This window comes from Apodemus sylvaticus, chromosome 11 (genome assembly GCF_947179515.1).
Source record: "Apodemus sylvaticus chromosome 11, mApoSyl1.1, whole genome shotgun sequence".
Taxonomy (NCBI): Eukaryota; Metazoa; Chordata; class Mammalia; order Rodentia; family Muridae; genus Apodemus; species Apodemus sylvaticus.
Genome location: NC_067482.1, coordinates 25,988,279 through 26,015,016, shown reverse-complemented (window position 1 = coordinate 26,015,016; position 26,738 = coordinate 25,988,279). Strand labels below are relative to the sequence as shown.

Below are 26,738 nucleotides of genomic sequence, written 5' to 3'. Positions count from 1 at the left end.
ACAACAACAATGTCACCTACTAATTAATGAACAGCAGAGGTACAGTATCTAGACTGGTGACATAGAGTAACATTGTGTTACTAAATCTTCTTAGTTTGGAAGTATGACTTTTATGGTGGCCAGGGTGGGTTTACTGATAGGGTTGCACTCTTCAGAAAAAAAACAGGCCAGCCATGACATTCTGCAAGAATCTAAACTCACACAATTTTGCCTGGAGCTATGGAAGACTGGTACTATGAAATTCTTCTCTTGTGCCCTCTGGTTCTTGGACACCAGGCTTTTTAGTGCCTGCAGGTCCTCCAAGAAAAAGAAGGAATAATCTTTACATGCTCGGTGATTTGACAAAAAATTTATACAACCTTTCTGTACCATTTTATGAGTCAACCAAAGGCAAAATTCTGTCCAGACTCAAAGATGAAAAAAATCAAGGTAATAAAAAAAAAAAAATTGACCATGGATCAGGCCATGTGGCTGAGATATATAAGCATGGGACTTGAGTTTAGATTTTCAGAAACATAAAAACATGAGGTCTATGCATAGCAGTAAATATAGTACTAAGGAAGAAGGGAAGGAAGGATCTTGATGAGCAGCCTGTTCAGGGGAACCCACCAGCTTTGGTTGCTGTAAGGGATCCATATCAAAACGAAATTAAAGTGGGCTGGAGAGATGGCTCAGCACTTAAAAGAACAGACTGATACTCCAGAGGTCCTGAGTTCAATTCTCAGCAACCACATAGTGGTTCACAACCACCTATAATGAGATCTGTTGCCCTCTTCTGGTGTGTCTGTAGATGATACAGTGTACTTATATAAAACAAATACATAAATCTTAAAAAAAGAAAGAGAAAAAAAGAAGGAAAGAAAAAGAAAGAAAGAAATTAAGGCTAAGAATGACAAAGGAAGATACCTATGTTGATTTCTGACTTCTATATCTAAATATTCTACTACAGGAACACAATCACAGGAGCACATACAAAAACACATACAAGCACACATGCAAACACATATGCAAAAATTTTTTAATAAAAGAAACAACATTTATTTTTCTACCACTTAGTATTAAACTTTATATATGCAAATATAAAGGTTTTATATATATATTCAATATTATTACACTATATATATGTATACACACACACACACACACACACACACACACACACACATATATATATATATTACACAAACACACATGAAATTAACACTATTGGGCATCCAAAGAAAGTTGTAATTGGTAAGTGCCATTTTTAGAATATAAAATTATATTGAACAGCTATGAGTAAATATACCATGATATTTCCCAATTGTCGGTTTATGGTCCTCAGTAGTATCATCTTGCATGACATTAGCAACAGTAACATTTCTTCAAGTGAGGATCAGGCAGCTTCTAACACCTATGTTTGCTCATATATGATCCAATATGATTCCAGTGTGTCCACAATTCGTCATAGGCAGTTTTACAGGTGGACAGGTGGACAGCTTCTGCTCAGCTGACTTTCAGTTGATCATTTAATAGTCTCATTCATAAGGTAAAATCAGTGACATATACAAAATAAATAACTTTTCCTAAATTGGATTTTAGTTACAGAAAATGTCACAATCACGTGGTCCTGAAAGTGTTTCTATAAAATTTCTAAAACATAGATTGATTCCTTAAAAATCTTTCAAAATAATAGAAAATCTTTCCATTAGTTTACAACTATAAAATGTGATTTTCAAAGACATAAACAAGATGAAATCCAAAAAAAAAAAAAGGCTAATTTCTTAACTGCTCTAGCAGGCCTCATATCACTATGTACTTTAAAAATGCTTAAGCCTTAGCCATGGTGATGTAAATGTATCCATTCTTATTATCTATGAAGTACATCATACATAAATATTTATGAAACTGTTTCTCCTGTGCTAATTTTATACAAACATACTCTTCTTATGAGATAAAGAACATTGGGATACAATTTATTTTATAGGTAAAGAAAAAGTCAAAATGTGCTATAGTCAAAACCATTTAATTGAAATATCAAGAAATTTAGCAAATTACTTCAAATTAGACCTGATTTTAGCTTTGATTCCTATTTTTGAATTTTTCAGTCTTACCTTTAAATAATTTATTTGTTATTCTATTTGATTCTTTTCACCACAAAACATACTGAATGAAGACTATAAAATTATAATACTTTCCTCCCTGCTGGATAACCTTCACAGTACTAGCAGATTGCTAAAGACCAGCCTGAAGAGATATGTCTGTGAGTACAATCATGTCACCAATCTTATGAGGGTAAACACCTGCTTTTAATTAGGTCTAATTGTTACTCTATAGAAATAAATTCATATTTGTTTGTGTAATTTTTTCTATGTTTGGGGAACACAGAGACCTCAGGGATGAGCCTAGTATTACTAATTTGCTAAATGAACACAATTTTAAACTGTTCTGTAATTTTGCATGCCTTTATCCTTAGATAACTGTAGCTCTCAGATCCTGTCACAGAAGTTTCTATGTGCAGTATGTGGGGTTCAAGCAGAAATTCACATAGGGTCAAAGTGTCAACAGATTATAGAATAACCAGCCACAAATAGGATGTGAATATAAAAATCCTTCACCATATCTGAGGGAACATCTTGTAAGAAAGAGCAGGAAGATCTTAAAATGCAGAATTTGGAGAGATCCTATGTGAAGCACAGCCTTTGGATAGTACAAAACCACCTCATTCATGAACTCAGAACAGCTATGGCTGTTTGCACAAAACCTGAACAAGAACAAGCCGGTAGTCAATTCAGAAAGGAAGAGAAAGGGGCTTACAAGTTCCCACACCCTAAAGAGAAACCAGTGGCAGCAGATGGACTTCCAGGGAAGTTCGCTTCTCTTTAGAGATGTGGCTCCATATAGACCCATAGTGTATGATCCCATAGATGGCTTTACCATCACGAGTATAAGGGCAGCACAATTTGGGCTCAATGAGTTATAAAGAAATTAAAGCAAAGCAATAGCAAAGAAGATAGTAATTTAGGTGTGGGGAAGTGGGTGTGTGATAAATTAGTGGGAGGAGTTGGGAGATCAATATGATCAAACCCCATTGTATGTATGTGTGAAATTCTTCAAAATATAAACAATATATTAAAAAGAAATATTGTTTAAAAAGTTAACAAAAGTATCAGAATATGTAAAAGACATCCAAGCATAAAGTAAAATAAAATTTTACATATATACAGAAATGTCTGTCTGTCTCTCTCTGTGTGTGTTTGTGTGTGTGTGTGTGTGTGTGTTTGTGTGTGTGTATGATGTTAGAAAAGGATGGGACTAGATGATTTTATTTGTATTACATAGTAAATTTCAAAGCTAATCATCTTTCCAATATTCAGATAATTTTCTACATAATTTTCTTATTCAGAACCAATTTAAGATGAGTGGCATGGTAAGAAATTAAGAAAGAAAAAGACGAAGGCATATGAATTCTGCCTCAAGGTACTGATAATACAACACAAAGGATACTCAGTCCCTTTCATTTTAAGGCACTCAATTAACCTAACCTAAAAAGATAATAACTTACATAATTTTACAAAAAAAGCAAAAAGATAGAAGCTTTGATAGTCCTACCTAAAATTGATTTTTATGTAATAACCCAAGAATTAATTTAATAGTGAGGTTGATAAAAGTACACAGGATGAAATACATTTTATAGATTTAAAAAGAAATTAAACAAGATCACTAAAAATATAGATGTCTCAAGCAAAAGGAAATATACAGAAAATTGGGAAAATTATACCTAGAAACCAAAGTTTCATTTAGATGAGTTAAAGGTTTGGGAGAATTAATATCATTAAAGGATATAAGTTTTCAAATAATGAGCTAATACCATTTTAGAATTTCAAAATTAGATTATATCCTGTCTTTTTCATGAATTTGTAATTACTAAAATTTTAATGCATCACCAATTATCTACTTATTATGGCTTTGATGTGAAATGTCCCTGCAGTCTCATGTGTCTGAACATTTGGTCCCCAGCTGTATCAATTTGGGCTGTTTTGGAACCCTAATGGGAATGGCCTTGTTGGCAAAGATACACAAATGGCAGTAGCCTTGGAGAGCAAGAGACCAAACTCGCTTCCCTCTATCTTATCTCTGCTCCCTAGAATAGGCACCATGTGAAGACAGCAGAAAACCCACTCCAATTGACAAGTGGATTCACCATTCCTTCCTAACAATGATGTAGACTGTCTTCTGAAACCTTGAACCCAAATCAATCCATCCTCCCGCAACTGTCTGGTTCAGCACTTTAAAACAATCATGACTAAAATCAAGTAACACACTATTAGATAATACCTTTATTAACTATTGAGGACTAGGTCTTTGTTAACAAAAATATCATCTTCCAAGTGAACTTGTATCACTTATATCACAGTGAGAGAGACGACATAAAATGGTAACATATTCATTTAAGGGTGAACTATAAAGCCCATGAATACAAGGAAAAAAATCTACTTAAGCTTCCTTCTCAGATCCTATAATTGAACATGACTTTCTTTAGGAAATGCTGCTAATTTTCTGGGGGGTAACAACCAAATAAAAACTAATCTTACAGGGACTGAGAGTGATAGGACAAGGGTGGATGTGTTTCAATTTTCAGCATGTATAATAATAACATGCAACAAAAAGAGCATATGTAGTTGAAAATGAAGGAAAGGTGTACACATGTAAGTATAGACAGGTACATACGCAAGATATTTAGGAAACAAGTTTAAAAACACACTTGAGCAAGATGTTACCATGATCCAAAGCCAGTGAGATATATAGATATATAGATATTTGTAGGGAAACCAGGCCTAAGCAGATATAAATCCTAGAATGAATATCCTGACACAGGAACAACCACTTAAGCAAGACAAATAGTAATCAAGTGATTGACTTGTGAATCTCAAAGCTCAGTAACTAGAAGCTAAAGCCATTATGAGATTAACATTCAGGTCCTACATGATATGTCGTTAAGAATCAGAGCTGTGGACACCACTGAACATGGAAGTAATGTCCTGAGGTGTATTCTGGAGTCTCTTTGGCAGCTATGATTAAAATAAAGTACAGTAATCTAAAAGGTAAATTTGGGGGATTAGTAAGGGAGAAAGGAACCCAAACTTCCATGTTAGAGAATTAAAATTAAATTGAATCAGGAAATGTTGACATGTATTTAGTCTCTGAGAACAAACGTCAGCTTTGATGTCAGGATCACATAAGAGCTCTGGAGGAGCTGCTTGGAAAGAGAGCCAGATTGAGCTGTGGCAGACAGATTCTGTATCTATGTATAACTTTACATAAAAGAGTTAAGAAAACTTGTTAAAGTTTACTCATGATATCCCCAGAAACATCAGTGCTTCACACATAGTGATTTATTATTTTTGGTTTAATCACCAGTATTGTTAGCATCATGTGTAAAGTGATTCCAAACAATATACATAATCAAGAATTTTAAGGTAAATTGTGATTAGATATGAAAAATACCACTCACTTTGTAAAACCAAAACAAGGAAATCAACAAGGAGCAGATTGCTTCAAACCCATATTCTGTTTACAAATGGATGCAAATTTCTGACAAGATATATAGCATTTACATTTAAAGTGTGCATGGTTAGTCATTATGAATGTGTGCATTATTTTGAGCCCAAGACCATCATGTAGAAGTTGCTGCACACCGATGAAGTACTTGCTAAATATAGTAGGGTGGTTTTTTCTTCCACTAATGAGTTCATGAAAAAGGATATGGCATTTTGCCTCTTTATTTTAAGGCAGTGCAATGGGACATAGTGTTTATTTGTTCTCATTAGATTAGAAATAATGGCAGAACCTTATAAAACACAACAGAAAATAAGGCTAATTGAAAAGATTCTTTTAACTTATGTTACACCTGTGATCTCACAGTTTTAAGGTAGAAAGTACTTCATTTCTAGTCCTCAACAAACAAAAAAGATTTAAGTCACACAGTTTTGTTTCTATCAGAATAGAATCAATTTCGATATCATGTCATGAAATATTAATTTAGTTTTGTTAAATTTTCATAAGTATCATTTGTGTTTGTACGGTTGAAAACAAGATAGTCAAACAATTCTTTAACATTAATCTTCTGCCAATAGTATTTTAAAGTCCTACCAGTTTAATCTTTTGAAGCATTCATTCTGACACATAAATGAATTATGTTAACATCTAAAGTAGTTAATGGAAACCTGTAAACACAAGCACTTTAACCTAGATGAAACATTGATGGGAAAAAAATAAAACTAAAGGCACACGACTGAGAGCATATTTATCTTCAAGTGTCACAATCATTTTAGTAGGAAAAAAGAAGAATTTAAGAACTGAAATTAGACTCAATGCAATCCACATCAAAATTCCAAATCAATTCTTCATAGAACTAGAAAGAGCAATCTGCAAATTCATTTGGAATAACAAAAGACTCAGAATATAGAAAACTATTCTCAACAAAAAAAGAACTTCTAGGCTAATCACCATCCCTGACCTCAAGCTCTGCTATAAAACAATAGTGATAAAAACTGTATGGTATTGGTACAGAGACAGACAGAAACATCAATGTTATAGAACTGAAGACCCAGAAATGAACCCACACATTTATGGTCACCTGATATTCGACAAAGAAGCTAAAAACATCCAGTGGGAAAAAGGTTGCATTTTTAACAAATGGTGCTCGATCAACTGGCAGTCAGCATGTAGAAAAATGTAAATTCTTATCTCCTTATACAAAGCTCAAGTACAAGTGGATCAAGGACCTCCACATAAAACCAGATACACTGAAACTTATAGAGGAGAAAGTGGGGGAGAGTCTTGAACACGTGGGCCCAGGGGAAATTTTCCTGAACAGAACACCAAAGGCTTATGCTTTAAGAACAAGAATTGACAAATGGGACCTCATAAAATTGCAAAGCTTCTGTAAAGCAAAGGACACTGTCAATAGGACAAAATGGCAACCAACACATTGGGAAAAGATCTTTACCAATCCTATATCCGATAGAGGGATAATATCTAATCTATACAAAGAACTCAAGAAGTTAGATTCCAGAGAATCAAATAACCCTCCTGGGCATATACCCAGAGGATTCCCCACCATGTAATAAGGATGCATGCCCTACTATTTTCATAGCAGCCCTAGTTATAATTGCCAGATGCTGGAAAGAACCCAGGTATCCCTCAACAGAAGAGTGGATGCAAAAAATGTGGTATATCTACACAATGGAGTACTATTCAGCCATTAGAAACAATGAATTCATGAAATTCTTAGGCAAATGGATGGAGCTAGAGAACATCATACTAAGTGAGGTAACCCAGACTCAAAAGGTGAAACATGGTATGCACTCACTAATAAGTGGATATTAACCTAGAAAATTGGAATACCCAAAATATAATCCACACATCAAATGAGGTACAAGAAGAAAGGAGGAGTGGCCCCTTGTTCTGGAAAGACTCAGTGAAGCAGTATTTGGCAAAACCAGAACGGGGAAGTGGGAAGGGGTGGGTGGGAGGACAGGCGTAGAGAAGGGGGCTTATAGGACTTTCGGGGAGTGGGGGGCTAGAAAAGGGGAAATCATTTGAAATGTAAATAAAAAATATATCGAATAAAAAAATGGGGTACAGAGCTAAACAAATAATTCTCAACTGAGGAAACTCGAATGACTAACCTAAACTCGAATGAAGCACCTAAAGAAAATTTCACCATCCTTAGTTATCAGAGAAATGCAAATCAAAACAAAAAATCAAAAACCCAGGTGATAACAGATGCTGGTGAGAATGTGGAGAAAGAGGAACACTCCTCCATTGCTGGAAGGATTGTAAGATGGTAGAACCACTCTGGAAATCAGGTTGGTGGTTCCTTAGAAAATTAGACATAGTACTACCTGAGGACTCAGCCATTCCACTCCTGTACATATACCCAGAAGATGCTGCAACATGTAATAAGGACACATGCACCACTATGTCTACAGCAGCCTTTTTATAACAGCCGGAAGCTGGAAAGAACCCAGATGTGCTTTATCAGAGGAATGGATACAGAAAATGTGGTATAGTTACACAAGGGAGTACTACTCAGCTATTAAAAACAATGAATTCATGAAATTCTTAGGCAAATGGATGGAACTAGAAAATATTATCCTGAGTGAGGTAATCCAATCACAAAAGACCATACATGGTATGCATTCACTGATATGTAGATATTAGCCCAGAAGCTCAGAATAAACAATATATGATTCCGCAGACTACATGAAGTTCAAGAAGAAGGGAGACCAAAGTGTAGGTGCTTCAGTTTTTCTGAGAAAGGGAATAAAATATTCACAGGAGCAATTATGGAGATAAAATGTAGAACAGAGATTGAAGGAAAGGCCATCCAGAGACTTTCCTTTGTGGGGATTCATCCTGTAAACAGTCGCCAAACCCCAACACTATTGTGGAAGCCAAGAAATGATTGCCAAAAAGAGCCTGATATGGCTGTCTCCTGAGAGCCCCTGCAAAATATTTGCCTTACATATACAGAGGTGCATACTTGCAGCCAACCATTGGACTGAGTACAGGTCCTTTCAGTTATAGAAAGAACTGAAGGAGCTGAAGGGGTTTGCATCCCCATAGGAAGAACAACACTGTCAACCAACCAGACCCTCCAGAGTTCCCAGGAACTAAGCCATCAACCAAGGGGTACACATGGCTTCAGATGCACTTGTATCAGATGCCTTCTCAAGCATCAATGGGAGGAGAGGTCCTTGGACCTATGAAGGATCAATAGATGGCCCAGCTTAGGGAAATGGAGGCAGGGTAGGTGGGAGTACTTTGTGTGGAGGACAATCCTCTTAGAAGCATGGAGAGGGAATGATGGGATAGGGGTTTTCTGGGAGTGGGGGAAACCAGGAAAGGGAATAACATTTAAAATGTAACTAAAGAATATGTTCAGTAAAAAAGAACTGACATTAATCTTTGGTTTCATAACATTCACTATGATATATAACTAAGATAGAGAAAACACAGAGCAGTAATAATCCTGTGTTTGTAGCTAACTGATTCCACAAGTCTAAATGAAGTCATTGTTTGAATTGTGATTTAATAATCACATTACAGTATGGATCACATGTATAAGCATACTAGGTATCAAGATTTAATACTTTCCTACCTACTGACAAGGAAAAGGTAGTGAAAAAATCTAGCTAGTACTGAAAGAATATTGTGTTTAATATAAATCATTTCATGTCTGGAAAATAAAAATAAAACAGCTTATGAGGTGATTTTTTTTTTCTTTTAAGACTGATTCTCTCTAATAGGCTAGGGTGGCCTTGAACTCACATTCATTGGCCCTACCATTTGTCACTGATCCCAAAGTGTTTGTATTAAAGACATAAATCACTTGCTCTTGTAAAATTGTTGGTATTTTTAAATCAAACTTAAAAGCAGAGAAGCTACTTATAATGTATTAAGACAATATTTCACAGAGATGGACAGTAATAAAATCTATGATATCAAAGTAATTGAAAAATGTTCCATTAACCTACTACTTTCATGATATATCTTTTATAACTTTTTAAAATTAGCATATCATTTAACACAGAGGCCATCAAAAATAGAGATATCTCAAAACAAGGAACAACTATTTGTAGAGAAAACAACAAAACTGCTAAAACAGTTAAAAGTGTGCTCTTTCTCTGTCTCTGTCTCTCTCGGTGTCTGTCTATGTCTCTCTCCCTCTTCTTCTCTCTCTTTCCCCATTCCCCTCTTCCTCCCCCTCTCCCTTTGTCTGTCTCTCTCAATATAGGGGACTCCAAAGGCATTGCCTTACTTCTTGTTAAAAAGCTGCATATCATGACTAAACTAATTCTGTGTAAATACTACAGAATCATATCTGTAACAGAGGAGAAACATGGAATCAACAAGTTAGTTGATCCTGTCCCTAAATGATTACAGACTTGATATAATCAGTATGGACTTCACTACCTGACATTTAATTTTAGACTTAATTTTAATTTTGCATGCGTCATTTCTTGCCGTGATGTATCTGAGCAGTATGTGCATTCCTGTTGCCATAAGAGGTCAGAAAAGAACATTGCATCCACGGGACCTGGAGTTACCCGTGAATGGGAGCCTCTGCATCTATGCTGTCAACTGAAGCTGAGTGCTTTGTAAGAGCGACACATACTGTCAACAGCTGATGCGTTCTCCCAGGTGCCCAATGTCTAATTTTTGTTAGGCTTTCTTTTTCCATTCTTCCACAGGAAATTAAAATCCTCTAAAGTTTGAATATGCCCTTGACTACTTTACTATTTTACAGAGTGTTCAGAAGAATATGCAAAACAGTATACTCAGTAGTGCAGAATAAAGGCAGAATGGGCTTAATAAATAGTTGATATTTGACTGCATAATGACCAATTCAGAAGAAATACCAAAGTAAAACATTTAAAGTATAGTTAACAAAAAAAAATGTATTTTTTATTTTGAAGAAACATCATTTAGAAACTCACAAAGGACGCCTTCATATGCTTGATGCAACCATGATTTTATAAGTATGAGATCACTGTAATACTACATGTACATAGCACACTAAACATTTTGCATGGTATTGGAATACCATGAGTACGCTAACTAATATACTCTTGTAAACCAGTGACAAAAGGCAGTGATATTTCAAACTGAAGTTATAAACAGATTTTCTACACTTTCCAATTTCAAGTATAAAATATGCATCTTTATGCAAATATGTTCATAGAGTGTATGTCAATGAGATGAATGATTGAATATTTTAATAGTCTGGACTCTCTGACTCTGAACTTACTTAGACTTTGATGACTTGTAGAGAAAATACCAAATTCATTTGGAATGACAGTAAGTTATCAGCCAGAATTCACATAAAACCCAATTTGAAGCTTGTACCCAGTAATTATTTAGCAGATGACACTGCTCAGATGTTAATTTAAAAAGGATTAGCATACTAATTTGTCTGTGTCTATTTGTTTGTATATATCCTTACATTTTTTTGTATATAACTCTGACTATGACTGGACTAGGCAGATTTTTACTCCCTTTTTTGTATAAGTTGAATCAGAAAATCAAGGAGTGGAGTCCATAAAGATGATGAAAGAGTTAACTCAGGAACTTTAAAAAGGTCAGAGGCTATGTTACATTCCTCAGACCTCAAAGGGGAGGGGGACAAATTCCTGAGGACTGACCCTTGGCCACCTACCTCATCACCTAACAACCAAATAATTTAAAGGTAACTTTGTTCTGCCAATCACATTGTGTCTAATGGCGGCTGCCCTGAAAACTGTATAGGGGTCGTTCTCTCTTCCTATGCAGAGAGGCCCTAGCATGCTAGTTTTTTAATAAAAATGTCCTCATGCATTTTGCATCAATTTTCCGTCTCTGAGTGGTCCACTCAGGGGGTCCAGTAAGGTAAGACTGATTGAGTCTTATACACACGCACTTTCGCAAAGAACGACGTGCAATAATCAAATCCAATAATGATAAAATACCATGAAGTATAGGCAGTAAACCTATACTGTCAAAAAAACGTGTATTACTAGGTTGGGCTGTCTTCTGATACTATCAGGAAATGGTAGAACTTAAAAGAAGTGAGGTCTACTAGGAAATCCTTTCATAATTAGGGCCATGCCTAGGAGAGCATTGTGGGCCATGGGCTCTCTTCCATATCCTCTCTATTCCCTGGGTGATGAGAAAGCTATACTCTTTTCTCCACATGGGATGCCAACAGTGGTCCCATCTCTGTCCATCCAGGCATAGGATAAGACTTGTAACATGGTAAGGCAAAATTATCTTTATCACACATAAATTATTTTTCTTAGGTATTTTGTTGTAGCAGTAGACAATTGAGTAAAAGGATGTATAATAATAGCATATCAATAACTTTTCTAAACACTTCTGTAGAGCTGCCCTCAAATATCTTGCCAAAATTATATTTAAAGAATATTTTAAGAAATTGGTTAGACCTCATATATCTTAGGTCACATTTCTGTTAAGTAAGCATATGAAATATCAATTAGGCATGCTTAATGAAAGAACATCCTTAATGAGAGAAAGGAAGAAAAGCAAGATGCAGTGATGGATGGAGAGAATCATATAAATTATTAAGTACAGAGTTATTCAAAGAATTCTAAGACATTATCTAAAATATTACATGCACAGCATACACAGAGATAGACAGAGAGACAGAGAAACAGAGACACAGAGATGCATGATACATACATACATACATACATATATATATATATATATATATATATTGTTAGCGTTCAAGTTATGAATGCTTAAATGTAATACATTTTCAATTTTCACCAGGGTTTAATTCCAACAAAACAAAAGAAACAAAAAGAAAGTCAATAGAAAATATTAATTTCACTGTCACAACTCATACCTGGAATTATGCTTCTTATTTTAACAATGTAGAACCTATGAAATCTTTAATAAGTCTTCTGAACCCAGAGAAATGCTGGAGATGTCCTAGTTGCTTCTCTCTCTCTCTCTTTATAATCTAGGAATATTGACTAGGTAGCAAAATGTTGTAGCAGCTTTTTATTTTTCAAAGTGACGCTCATGAAACTTTATCCATGTAAAGCGCAGAGAAGTTTTAGGCGGAAGGAGCAGTCTAAAGAGATCTGTGTTATCTAGAGTACAAATATATAAAAAAAAAATCCTGGTAGAAAGAACCACATCCACACCTATACAGCCACATGTAGGATTCTGAGCATAATGATCATGGAGTAAGAATTCCGGGATTTAGATTCCTAGTTCTTAAGTAAATTTCTGACCTTGGAGAAATGATTTCATATCTTTTAGTTCTGTTTCTGTTTTTCTAAATATCACAGTAACAATAAAATACCATTAAGATGCTGCTAGCGGCTAATGAGAAAAATGTAGATAAACATCTTGGCTCTAGAATGAGTTTACAGATGATGAAACTTCCTGGAGACAATTGTCTTCGATATTGAAAGATGGTGAGGGAACACAGATAAGAAATGTAGGGCTTGGTAGTGCCTGCTTAGAAATGAGGCTAGTCTATAGCAAAATTTTAGCTTAATAAATAAAAATCAATTTTGAAGTTTTCCAAAAAAATCCAACACCACCTGCTAAATCACAATAAAGCAAGCCAGAAAAAAATTATAGAAATATTCATTGTTTTAGAATATTGTTTCAAGTATTTCAAATGTAGGTGATATTTATGGTAGTGGGTTTAGATCAAGCATATTGCAAAATATTGTTGATTTAGTTCATAAATACTTACACCTTTACATTGCTTTGTATCCACTATAATTCATGCAAATTAATAACTATTTTATAGAGATTAATTCATTTAGTTTTTATTGCCATCCTAGATCATAAAATATTATTTTCTTCTGCCATCAACAGGATAAAAACTGAGATACTAGCGCATTTCATATGACTGAAATAAAAATATCATTGAAAGGCATAAAATGGATAATATACAGAAATCCTAAATAGAATTGCCAGTAATTTGAGGTTTTAAACAGACAATGATGAGAATATTAATCCTTCAATGTACATATTATTTCAATGAGAATAAAACTACTGGGTACAGGGTAAAGAAAAAGGCAAAAATTACAAATGTAACCTCTCAGTTTCATTGTTTTGTTTGGTTCGTTTATTTTTTGCAAGAATTCCAAAATCCAATTGTTTTTTTAGGTATATTTTCTGTGGTATTGGCTAGAGAGGCTCCGGAAGCCCAACCCCCAAATGCAGATCTTCACCATCCTTCTTGTTTATCCACCAGACTCTATTACTAAAGACACCAGCCACCTTATTTATGCCATATACAGAAATCAAGCTGGAATTGAAATGGAGTAGTCTATTCTGCTGGCCATCATTCTATGTTGTACCTTTCCCCCAACCTTGAGTGGACTAATCAGACCTTGTTTGCTACAGTTGCCTAGCCCACCTGAGGTGGAGTCTTTGGACCATGTGGAAGTCTCCCATTTACCACATTCCTCAGAAACAAAACTGTCTGCTGCGCTTGTTTTGAAACAAGAACTCAGCTGAAACTAAGGATGAGTCTTTACCTACACAAACGCCGAACTGGAAATTAAACTTGAAGTCTTGATCAAAACTTTTGTCCTGGCTTCATTCTTCTCTTGCCGCCTACCACTCCCCACCTTAATTCCAGCCTCCCTTTCAGAAAAACCCAGTTCGCCCTTGGCTGATGTAAGCAACTAAGAGAGAAATGATGTCAACATTCTTTATGCAAACATGAATTTGAATTGAGCAAAGGTAACCAGCCACATGGCAGAATTTAGGTTAGAATAAGCGGGATATTATGTTATGAACTAGCTGGGTAACTAGTTATATGGTCCAGATATTTCTAATACATTTGAGTCTCAGAGTTTTTATTTCTGGGGAAAGCGGCATGTGTAGAATAACACCCACGTACAAGTGGCATCCATTGTTTCAAAACACATAATCCAAGATTAGGGCACTGTATTTAGGCCTTAGCCCAAAGTTTGGGACATGGAAGGTGGACAGAAATGTCAGGCATCAACGTGCTAACTAGATAAGAGACTTTCAGAGAGAATAGGATGGAGCTTCAGTTCACAGCCTCTTCTCCCAGGTATGTGCTCTAGCCTGCAAAAACACGTGCAAAGCAGGTCGGGATACTTGAGATGGGAGCTGAAATTGCAGTGGCTCATGTAGGCCCTGCTATCCCAGAAGCTAACAGCAGGGGGCAGCACTCTGGCAAATGGTGAGGTAAAGTTGCATGGAGGCATCCTACAGGACTACATCCTTGGTCCTGGGATGACCAGATGCCCAAGTGTAAGTAAATGCTGGGGGGTAGGGAGGCTTGTGGGTCGGTGGGTGGGTGGGGGAACACCCTCATAGAAGGAGGTAGAGGGAGGATGGGATAGGGAGTTTCCAGGGGAGGAACTGGGAAAGGGTATAGCATTTGAAATGTAAATAAATAAAATTCCAATAAAAAGTGCAAACCAAAGGGGGGGTGCATCCTGCTGCGGGGCGGGGGTGGGGAGGCTCATACAACTTCACTGAGATGCGATGCTTGACATGAGACTTGTCTGTCACCAGCCACAGAGCAGTGAGTGGTGAGAGCCACCACAGAGTGAAAGAAACTAAATGTAGAAGTCATAGGTAGAAAGTCTCTTAAAGAAGGAAAGAACTTAAGATTAAAAGGAAATATATTTCCTGTGTTACAAATGAAGAGAAACACAACCACACAATGCATTTGGATTCCATTTGTTTTGGTTTTGCTTGTCAGCATACGAATGGTTATTTCTATGAGCAATGATTGCAGATTTATATATTCTCTTTAGCAGAGATCAGAATAAAGCAAATTTGGAGAAAGTTAGAGACTGAGAAAGTAGATGTTAGATTAGAGGTAATAAAACAGAGGATTTTTCAATCAGAATAAGGAACGTTTTGAGGAGTCCAATCTGAAACCTAGAAAAATATCAGAGAGAATAGCTCCAGAATAGAGAAACGCATATGCTTATCAAGAATTAGAATGGCAATCCATAGAAATATAAATTAAGAATCCAGATTGTTCTTATTTATGCTACCTTAGAACAATGTCACAAAACAGATTATACCTTTCATTTTGTACAGTTTGGAGAACTAAAATCTATACATATATTGATACATCATACTATTGATATATATTTAGATATAATTTCAATGGGCTTTTGCCTTGAATTTAATAGCATTTTGTACATTTATTATACATGATGGCTGCCTTTTCTTTTGAAATTTTTTATTTTATGTTACTTTATTTATTATGTTTACATTTTCAATGATATCCCCCTTCTTGGTTACTCCTCCACAACCCATCTCCCTCTCCCCCACCCCCACTCCTCTGCCTCTATGAGACACCTATTCACCTACTGACTGCCTTGATAGCTATTTCCTCAAGAATCTTCATCTGGAACAATTTCAAAGGGGCTATCTAGCTTGTCCAACATTACAGATTGTTCCAGTTAGGACTTGAATTAAACCATGTACTTTCATACTATGTAGAGATCTGACAACTTTGTTATAGCTTGCTTTATTAAGACATGACCATATCCTACTTTTCTTTGGCCCAAAAATGTGCCTCCAAATCAGTCAGAAGCAATTATACAAAATTATACCATCAATTCTCAAAGGTGGGATGGATGGGCTTTAATCATAAAGGTGGGGTGGATGGGTGTTTGTCTTCATTTAAGGGGAGTGGTTACAAATTGTAGTAATCTTTGTCAAGGAGGAAACAAACAAGAGAGGATATATTTAGTAATTTATTTTCTCTTTCTTTTTTATTCCTACTTAGTGTTAAGTAAGAAGAGAATGAGATTTTTTTAAAAAAAAGGTGGGGGACATAGAAATAATACAAGAAGAATAGGTGTAAAGGGTAGATTGTTGAATCTACTTTTAAACAGAAGAGCGTTAATAAGCAAAAAATCTTACATTGGTTTAGATCCTTGTATATTGATATAAAATTAAAGTTACATTTGGTTACATTTGTATAGGTCTTTGTATATTGATACAAAATTAAGATAATATCTAGTTATGTTGGTATAGATCTTTGTATATTGATGCAAAATTGTGGTTATAGTTTGCGAAAACATACTACATATACTGTGCTTTCAATTCTTATTTAAGGTACTGTTACTACATACAATTCTTCAAATGCAGTGTTAATTTCTTGTCCTTTTGAAAGCTGATAATACAAACTATTTAGGATAATTAAGAAATGCAATTTGATAGTTAATCAAGCTTATGACCATGTTAAATACTAGTGTGGTTAAATACTAGTCTAGTAAGAAGCAATATTTTCCAACTCGGATATTAAATAGACGGTCTTCAAAAATATCAGAGACCTACAGAATATGGCATTTTAACAAGGTTTATTAATTTAAACCTTTTTTGACAGAGATTTCTGCTCCTGTCCAGACTCCCTTCTGCTGTAAAGAACATCAAACATAGCAAGGTAGACCCTGAGCAAGACAGTCCTGGATTCAGCTGCAGACAACACGGTGCTCAAAATTGACAAACATGGACACAGGGAAACTGGCTGCTGAGATTTGCCAAGGCAAGAGAAGCAATGCTTCATAATTCCTGCTTCACAAAATCATCTTTCAGGTATGTTGGGCTAGAAGGCTGAAGATGATGCTCCAATGACACACGCGCAATTTTGGGTAACCATCCAGACTGTCTATACTCGCAGAAACTCTTGCCTCTACTTTATACATATTCAGGTAATATCAATTTTTCTCACATCTCAGATGGGCTTAAACACTAGATAGTTATAATCATACAATTAAGCGTAACTTGTTTAGGATATAAGAAAATGTTTTAGGACAATAAAGATGTCTATAGGTTGATTATGCATGTTATGATAGAAAATAATTTAGATACAGACCATTAAACACCAAGACAGGTTAGAAAACACAATACTTTCTCCAATTTTGCCAAATATGTATAGACTGGACATTATGAATGTAAATCTTACCAAATAATTTTCACAATTATTTCATATTTTTATTGTTGTGTGTAGGCTATTATTATAAGAAAAGGAGAATTGTATTGGATTAAAAGGAGGAATCCTAGAGCAAATATCTTGATGATAATATGGATACATTGGCTATCAATAAAAATAATCCATGGCCAATAGAAAAGGGGAGAAAGGATAAAGGGTGGAACAGCTGGTAGGCAAAAATAATTCTGGGACTGAGCTAGGCATGAGGGGTTTGCCCTGAGACATGAAGGAAGACAGCCAGCTACGTGGCAGATCTTAGGTTAGAATAAATGGGACGTTAAGTTATAATCTAGTCAGAGAACAAACCAAGCTAAATGGGCTAGATAGTTGCAAATATATTTGAGTCTGAGTCGTTATTTCTGGTAACAGGAGAGAGGGTGGAAAACACCCCATTACACAACCTAATAGCAAAATGTACCCAGTTGAACATTGTAGCATTACTGCCGTACTATGTGCGTTATTATTGTATTTGAGATGCCACAGTGAAGAAAAGAAATACCCACTGCTGTAAAACAGGTAAAAATCCATTCCAAGGAAGATTATAGGTCTTAAGTGAGTACTGGATAGTAGTGTCTAGCAAAATTGGTAGAGCACCAAAAATGCCTCCTACATATGTATGTTTTGCCGCACAGACAAATGCTACTTTCATCCATAATCAAAAAGTCTCTGTTTTCAGAGAATAAGAGTGAAAGGGAGGCTCAAAGCCACATAAAGTGTAAAGAGTAAATAAAAGGTAAGTGTTCATTTCTATCTAAGCCATGAAGTGTAGCATCCCGTCTAAGGTACTGGAAACATTGTGAAATTGGTGTGGAAGAATAAAGGAGCTGGAAGAGAGGGGTAGATACTATGAGATACCAATGTCTAGATAAAATATATTTAAAATTACAAACTCAAAGCAGCTTTACATCCCTTTCCTGAGTTTGCGTAAGAACAGTTTCATCAAGTCAGGCATGTACCAAAGTAGGGTTCCCAGGACTCCACTCCTCAAGCTGGACTATTTTCCTCTGACAGATTCAGGAGCAATGGGAGTTCATGTGCTTCAGCAGTGTAATTCCTGATCCCCTCACCATTTTCCAATTGATTGTGGCAATCCAATACTCAGAGGACCTTGATTAAACTAAAAGGGTCACTTAAAGAAGAAATGGAATGGCAGTGATAAGATTGGGGTTGATCTGGATAGGGAGGAGATAAAGGAGCATAGAAAACAAGGGAAAACTATGCTCTATGCACATGTATTAAATTGACAAAGAATACAATTGTATGATTAAAATATACAATATACATATGACAACTATTAGCACATGTAGCTGCTATTCCTCGTTGTCAACTTGACTATATCTAGAATGAACTACAGTCCAGAATTGGAAGGCTCACCTGTGATCTTAATCTGGAGGCTTGGAGATATAAGTTTCTGACCTGGATCTTGGCATGGAGATCTTGAGGCATAGTGCTATGAATCCCAGAAGATTAAGACAGGGAGATCTCTGAGTCACAAAGTCAACTGGGACAAAGCAAGTCCAAGATCCAGGCATGGCAGCACGTACCTTTAATCTGATCCATACCTTTTGTTGGAGACCTACATAAGGACATTGGAAGAAGGAAGATTTGCTCTTTCTCCTTCACCTGTTTGCCTTGTGGGACTGAGCATCTGCTAGATCTCCATTAAACTTCCATTCACAGCTACTGCTGGCCATTGTTGGGGCATTGGACTACAGACTGTAAGTCATCAACTAATTCCTTTACTATATAGACTACCCATAAGTTCTGTGACTCTAAAGAACCCTAATACAACATACATGTTTGTAAATAAGTAACACAGAGCTAAAGAATATTTTTATCATAGTAAAATCATCAATATTAGTTACTGTTGAAACTTTTTATATTGATTTTATTGTTTGTATATTTTATTGAGCTTTTTTTTGTCAATTTCATACATATTTATAAGATCTTCTGGACAAATTCAACATTACATATTCTTGTACTCATTCATCCTTACCTCCACCACGTACTATGCACATAGGTTATTTGACAATGATAGTATCACTAAAGAAAATGACTTCCTATCTCCCCAAAGCATTACCTGCTATTAATGCATGTTTAAAATTAATAATATTTATAAAAAATGAATAATCATTGCTTTTAGTGTCTGTAAGTACAAAATGATTAATGTTACAGTAGAATCATCTTGAAATATATACATATATGAGAAAAAACAAGATTTAGAATCACCAAATACCAGGGAGAGTGGAAATCCCCAATTTGTTATTTCACCAATAAATAAAATCGGCAGTACCAGGAATGGGCTACTTCTAATTGAATTTTTAGCCAAATGAGTCCCATGGAAATGCCCAAACAACGTAAGGTATTGTCAATACTATTGATTATTCTCCACAAACTGTTGACAAGGACCTATTCCTGAAAGCAATGCTTACATGGATAATAGAACATGGAGAAGCAAGGCTGGTACGTAGCTAGATCTGTCATCCTTACTGACTATTCTTCATAGTACTAGAAGGTACTCCATACACTGCCTGAGGAGAACGCAAGCTACAAACCCTGATATCTACAGTGGTAACCTTCCTAATTAATATGAGAATATAATGAAACTAATGTATGCCTAACCAATTACTACCCAATTGTATTAAGACCTACTCTCTGAGATGGAACTTATGCCAGACACTGCTTGTCTAAGAACCTGAAACTAGAACCTGTGGGAAAATAGAACATTACTGTTTTTCTATATGAACACAGCAATAACATAACTACTGATGTTTGTTATAGGCATAAATATTTCTGTGATATGACTTTTCCATTTTTCTCTAATTCAATTTTTAAACTCATGGGAGATATAAGCATGAGAGTAAATTTTATGCATCCTGATTTTAAAGAAACAGGAAATATTTCTGTTCAACATGTGGGATTGTAGATTAACACTACTTTTTGAAGCTGGCACAGCAAAGAAATATCAGTCAGTTTATTTAACAAATCTGGAATGAAACCTGATCCACTGAGAATTCCTTAATTTATCATTGGAAAAGAAATTCAATGACTCACAAATAGTTAACTCACATTGAAAGAAATTCAATGATTCACAAATGTTAAAATGGAATTTGTTTAAGACCCATACAACTTACACTGATTATATCTTCAGATAGAATGAAAAAGACATTTTATTTATAAGATCAAAGAAAATATGTAAGCATAGTAAAAACTTTTTTAAACCTTAATAATTTCTGATATCTATACTAGAGGTCATGTAATATGAAGTTATACTGAAACCACTTCCTGATTACTTTAGGGCTCAAGATAGGAAAGGCAAATGGAATCTATAATATTTCATCAGGGGAAGAAAATTATGAATCCAATAATAAGCAGTAAAAGCTGAGTTGTAAAATATACAGAAAATAGGCATGCCTGGACTAGAATAATGTTATGATCTGTACCACTAATAAAATAAAAATCTGAGCAGTACAAATTCAATGATCTATTCTATCAGGACTTCTCAACACTTTTCATATTGGAATACATATTTCTACTTCACAGCCCTTTACCTAAATGGAAAAGCATTTTAATTTGAAGGAAGACTCTTTGATATAATCATGTATCTATTTCTTGATTTAATTATACATCTTTAGCTATTTCTAAATTTACTTGAGAAAGAGAGGGTGGAAGAAGTATTAACTACAGAATTATGATTAACCCGTACAGGTTCAACATGTGTGTCATAAATTGTTTAAAGCAGAGGCAGCAAATACAGCTCTCCACATTATAGAAACCAACTATTTTAGACACAATGCTGATTGTATGAAGAAATTGGAGTGTTGAGGGATCCATCTGAGATAAGAGGTCTTCTCCTGAATGTTGTCTCCTTTGTAACTTAAAATTCTGTGCTTCTGAATGTTAGCTAGTGTAATGGCTGTTCTTGGTTGTCAACATTGCTACATCTAGAATTAACTAAAACTCCAAAATAGGGTGGGAAAACCTGTGAGGGATTTTGCATAATTTGAAGGGAAAAAACTATGTCTAGTATGGATCTTTGAGGTAGGAAGCCACACCTTCTATCCCGATCTACTGAGGTGGAAGGCATGACTCCAATCTAGACATTCCTTCTGCTGGTAGCCTACATAAGGACATGGAAGAAGGAAGCTTTGACTCTATGCCTGCTTCTTAGCAAATCCAGTTCTTCACTACCATTAGAACCTACTCCTTCAAGATTCTTACCTCATGAAGTTACAACTACTGTATGCTAGGACCTTCCACTCAAAGAAATCCATTGTTGGATTAGCTGGACCACAGTCTGTAAGTCATGTTGATAAAATGTTCTTTCCCTTTACATACATATTCATACTATAATTTCCATTATTATGGAGAATCTTAATAAAATGAATAATAATTTGAGACATTATCTAGAAGTAGGTTATTGTTTGATATAAAATACATATATGTGCATATAGTAGAAGTTTTAAATCGGTTTAAATATGGCCATTGAAAAATTATTTCAAACCACATAATTAAATATGTGTTAAAGGCTCTCATACTTATACAGTATTTTGTAAGTAGACAAACTTTCAAGTTAACTTATTTCAGTAAAATGCTTTTATTTTATAAGATGTGCTTTTAAATACCTGTTGAAATATATATATATATATATATATATATATATATATATATATATATATATATATATATATATATATGTTCCAGTTCCAGATTTCTTAAAAGTATAGGACTAAAAAAATGTCAATGGGATAAGCAAATCTAAATATGTACTTGATAAATACTGTTAAATTTCAAAAAGGTTATAATTAGATGACTAAGATCTATAGAGCTAGACAAGGACATGAAAAACTATTATTTTGGTTTCTTTTCTAAGTGCTTGCATGCCTATTGTAACTGAATTCATATCCATTCTTTATTCTCTTTCCACTTTGGATGAGTGGAAATTATGGTATTATATATAACATATGCAGTCCCTATTCTCTTACCAGTTTCCTTCCCAACACCTAAACTCATTGCCCCTGTTCTACAGCTTCCTTCCCTCACTTTTCTACTTATCTTTCCCACGAGTTAATTTTATTAATCAAGACTATCATAACAAAATTACTAGAATTATTTCATACAATTATTTATTTATGATTTTTCTACTACTTAATTTTTTTAAAACTGTATTTTATTAGCTTAAGTGTGAAAAGTATCATTTATATTTAAACACATTTTCAAACAATCGTGTTTTGTATAATGCTTTTAGTTTTGTATAAATATTCATGCATTAGTCATTTATTCATGTTTTATAGACAATTCTAGCTAATCAGTTTTTGTTCCTAGATTAATGCAAAATTCTCTTATTGAGTGAATAATCAATTTTCCACCTATATTTTTTGCCAAATTTATTCATGTTTTAACACATGCAAAAATTATATCAATCAGAAGATATCAGAACATCTGTTGAGGTTAGTAAATTTTGAAACCACAAAATTAATCACAAAAAGTAAACATTTTGGAAAACAACCCATTGAGAAATTTAAAATTTAAGTTAAAATTACTAAAATTACTTTTATTTAAAAATAAAATTCTTCATTAAACTAGATCCTTAAAAATATTATCATCAAATCTAACTCTAAAATTCACTTCCTATAATGTTGGAACTTTATGAAGATTCAGTCATGTTAGTTGAACCTAAAGAACCTAAGAAAACTTCTTAAGAGTTTTTTGACATTAACCTTTTATATGGAATTGAGCCCTCCTTGATCTTTAATAGAAATATTGAGCAAAACAGTATTTGAAATTTGAGAATCAAATTGGCAGTGATTTTAAAAGATGAGATCAATTTATACATTGACAACCAATATAATATCTTCTCAGTTGGCAAACATTACAAATTACAGGTGAGATGTACCCTGGCTACTGGATGAAACATAACTTTTTTTCCTATTTTACATAATGAAGGTTCAAATCATTATAATCTGATTATAACCTTATAATCAGAAGAATCCAGGCAATCAAAGACAAGTACAATATATTTTTGTTCATTGGTAATGTCCCTAAAAACAAAGTCTTTCTCTCATACAGCTTATCACTAAGAAGTTTCTTATAAAGATGTTAGTATCATGGAAACTACTTAACTTTCTCTGAAGAGAAGTGACATCTCAGTGACTTCTCATTATTTACAAGATGATAATTTGTAGTTCATTTTAGAATCAAGTATGGTTAAAAAGTTCAAGATTTTATTTTAGAAGCTTGAAGCAGCAGCATTAAAATCTTTATTTTTCCAAATTCCAATGACTGTTCACATTAGTGAGCCCTTAAAATGCTTACTGTGACTGCTGTCATCTGCCAGCACAGGCACAGACTCCAATGTTTTCTTATACAAATTAAAAAAAAAATAATAAAAGGCCAGTAAAATTTGCAAACAAAATACAGCTGTAAAGCAAGAAACCAAAAAGCAGATAAAGCATGCCATACAAATTAATTTTTAAAAAAATCTCTGTACATTAACAAAGCAACAAAATGTAAATTTGCAGCAAAAAGCATACACTATGTATTTTTCTTATGTATTATATATTATGTATAATACATTAAAATATGTTTGATATATGATGATTCTTACAAATGATATATAAATGATTTAGTCAAAAATGTATATTTAATGAAATATTTTATTAAAACATACCTCTCTTTTCTTTGGGTCATGAATGTTTGTACTAAAAAAACCTTAACTTATCTTTAAAATAAAAATATACTTTGAGAAATAGTTCCTTTTAGGTCTTGATATTGTTCATGCTGGGGACATTCTCTCACAGAACTGAATAGGTCCAGTCCTCAGCTGTGGATTCAATTGGAGGAGCAAAGTCTAAAATATACATTTGGGTTGGGCACAACACTTACCTGCTTGATTCGTGGTTACATTTACAGACACATACTGCCGCGTGCCTGGACTCAAGTTGGAAACTCCGTTCACTGCCTCAATTTCAAAGGTATAGTTTGTGTGAGCAAGTAGGTCCACCATCATGACAGAGGTATTTTTCAGGCCGATTTGCTGGGGGAGGTACCTGACATGACCGCCACACTCCTCACACACACCTGCATGGGAGTTGCACTTCTTGCATGCAATATAATATGACACATCTTTCCGTCCACCAGTGTCAGCAGGCGGAATCCACTCCAGAAAGACACTAGTTTCATTAACATTTGAGATGGCATTCCGAGGAGCTGAGGGGGGTCCTGGTTTGCAAAGTAAAGTGAGAAAAACATATTTAAGATGGTATTAATTAGTTGCCCTTTACCACACTAATCTCTTGCCTGAAGAAAAAGTAAATTTATAATTAATTTTTATGTCATAATTTATAAAAAAATTAAAAATATATTTTATGAAAATGGTGTTTTATGCACCATAAAAATAAATTTACTTTGGGAGGGTTATAAACTTATTAAATAGAGTCAGATGTTTTCTTTAATATATATGTATATAGTCATGGAATAAACTTATGTATTGACAGAAATGTTGAACAAACTTTTATGTTTAAAAATATGATACATTTGATTATTTGCATGTTGGATATATATTTCCTTCTGGGAGCTAGACATGAATAGGAAAATTCGTTCAACTTCTGGATAGCGCTTGACACTAGCATGTATAGATAGTGAACAGAATTGAAGTTTCTCATGAGTGAACATTGCTCAGGGATTATGATGAATGCCAAGACCACTATTTCTAAACTAGGTGCTTTTGCTTACTGCAGTTCTATTTCAAAGGTTTACTAGATGTTGAAATTCTAGTAAAGATGGTATAAAATGAGTGAAGGGTGCTCAGGTTTTCAGGATACATTTAATCTCCAGTCACCTACCTTTCCAAAAATCAAGAAATTCTTTCAACTAAAATCCTTTATAGACACTTATTATGTCACAATAATACTATAGCAGTTTTTAAATCATGTAATATTTACTGCACATTTCATTTTTATAAAGATAATTTTGATTGCATAAACGGGTTTTAGCTAAATGCTAAAAACAATCTCAAAAGCATTTTAAATGGTTTATAACCTAATTATTCACATACCAATAGGAAGTTAAAATGAATTGGTGTAATGTCAAATTTTAAATATTTAAATTTTAAATTTCTGTGAGCTTTAAATGTCATGTGGTTGTATCTTCTTGAATAAGTGTGATTTGTGTTTGTCTTTGTCTCAGAATCAGAATGAGTATCTCTGCCTGTTGAAGATCTATTCAGTATCTCTCAAATGGTGATGAAATGGAATCCTGTGGCATTTTAATAGATGATAAGAATGAATTAAATGCCTTAAAATAATCTGGCTAAATTAGCCTACAAGCATGTGACCCAAATATAAGGCTCAATGTTTATTTCAACCCAACATTAATACATCATCTTTGAAAAACATACTTGAAAGTAATTTTAACAGAAAACTACCATTTATGAGATTTTTACAATTCCATTTAGAAGAACAATTCCTTATCTAAGGTCTCTGCTGGCTTTCCCCAACCACTCTTCAAGGATGCATGTCTCTGAGTCCTCGTAACATGCATTATGTCTTCTATAACTCTATTGTAGTGGTCACTTTGACTCTGAGCCATTTCTAAATATATGAATACATCATCATTTAGTAGAGGTTGGATTATTTAATAGGAGGTACTTTAACTTTAGGTTAAAAAATAATGGCCTTAACATTTGAAAAAAAAAAAAAGAAATGCTCCTGAATTGTGTCAGATTCCAATGTATTGCTACCAGCTGAACTGAATTTCTCACCTTTCTTTGCCTTAAATCAATAAAAGTTTGCTTGGCTTTTTACTTTGAACTCTGGCGACAATATGTCCACAACTTTAGGTCACAAGTTAACAAGAAAATCAACACAAGTGACAGTATTAAGCAGAACTAAACTGAGAGCATCTGAATAAGTGTACATCTAAAATATGCATGGTCCCAACAAGAGCTATGATGTGTGGACCAATGTTTAGCCATGAGAAGAATTCCTGGCTTAAGTATCTTCATGAGAGTCTTTGCTTTCTTTTTGTTTGATTTCATCCTAACGTTTTATAAAACTCTGGAAACAGAGTTTATATATTAAAAGGAATCAAAATCATAAATACATGTAAAAAATGCCAATGGCAGAAAAAAGTTCAAGATGTTCTTCTGAATATTAATTAGTCAAGCCATAAGAGGATAATTAGCAGTTGTGGTGCTCTGAATCAAACTGAAGACAGACATTCACAC

General features: G+C 34.4%; 1 protein-coding gene across 9 annotated transcripts in view; it reads right to left on the bottom strand.

The window, feature by feature from the left end:
- Positions 1-26,738, bottom strand: part of Epha5 (EPH receptor A5) — a 356,777-nt gene that overhangs the window by 159,592 nt on the left and 170,447 nt on the right. For 4 of the 9 annotated variants that reach the window (XM_052198455.1, XM_052198457.1, XM_052198456.1 and 1 more), the window contains exon 5: positions 24,398-24,733. The exons of the other annotated variants lie outside the window; for them this stretch is intronic. In XM_052198455.1, coding sequence (XP_052054415.1) covers positions 24,398-24,733 — 336 coding nt within the window. The remainder of the gene's footprint in view (positions 1-24,397; positions 24,734-26,738) is intronic. 9 annotated transcript variants of the gene reach the window in all.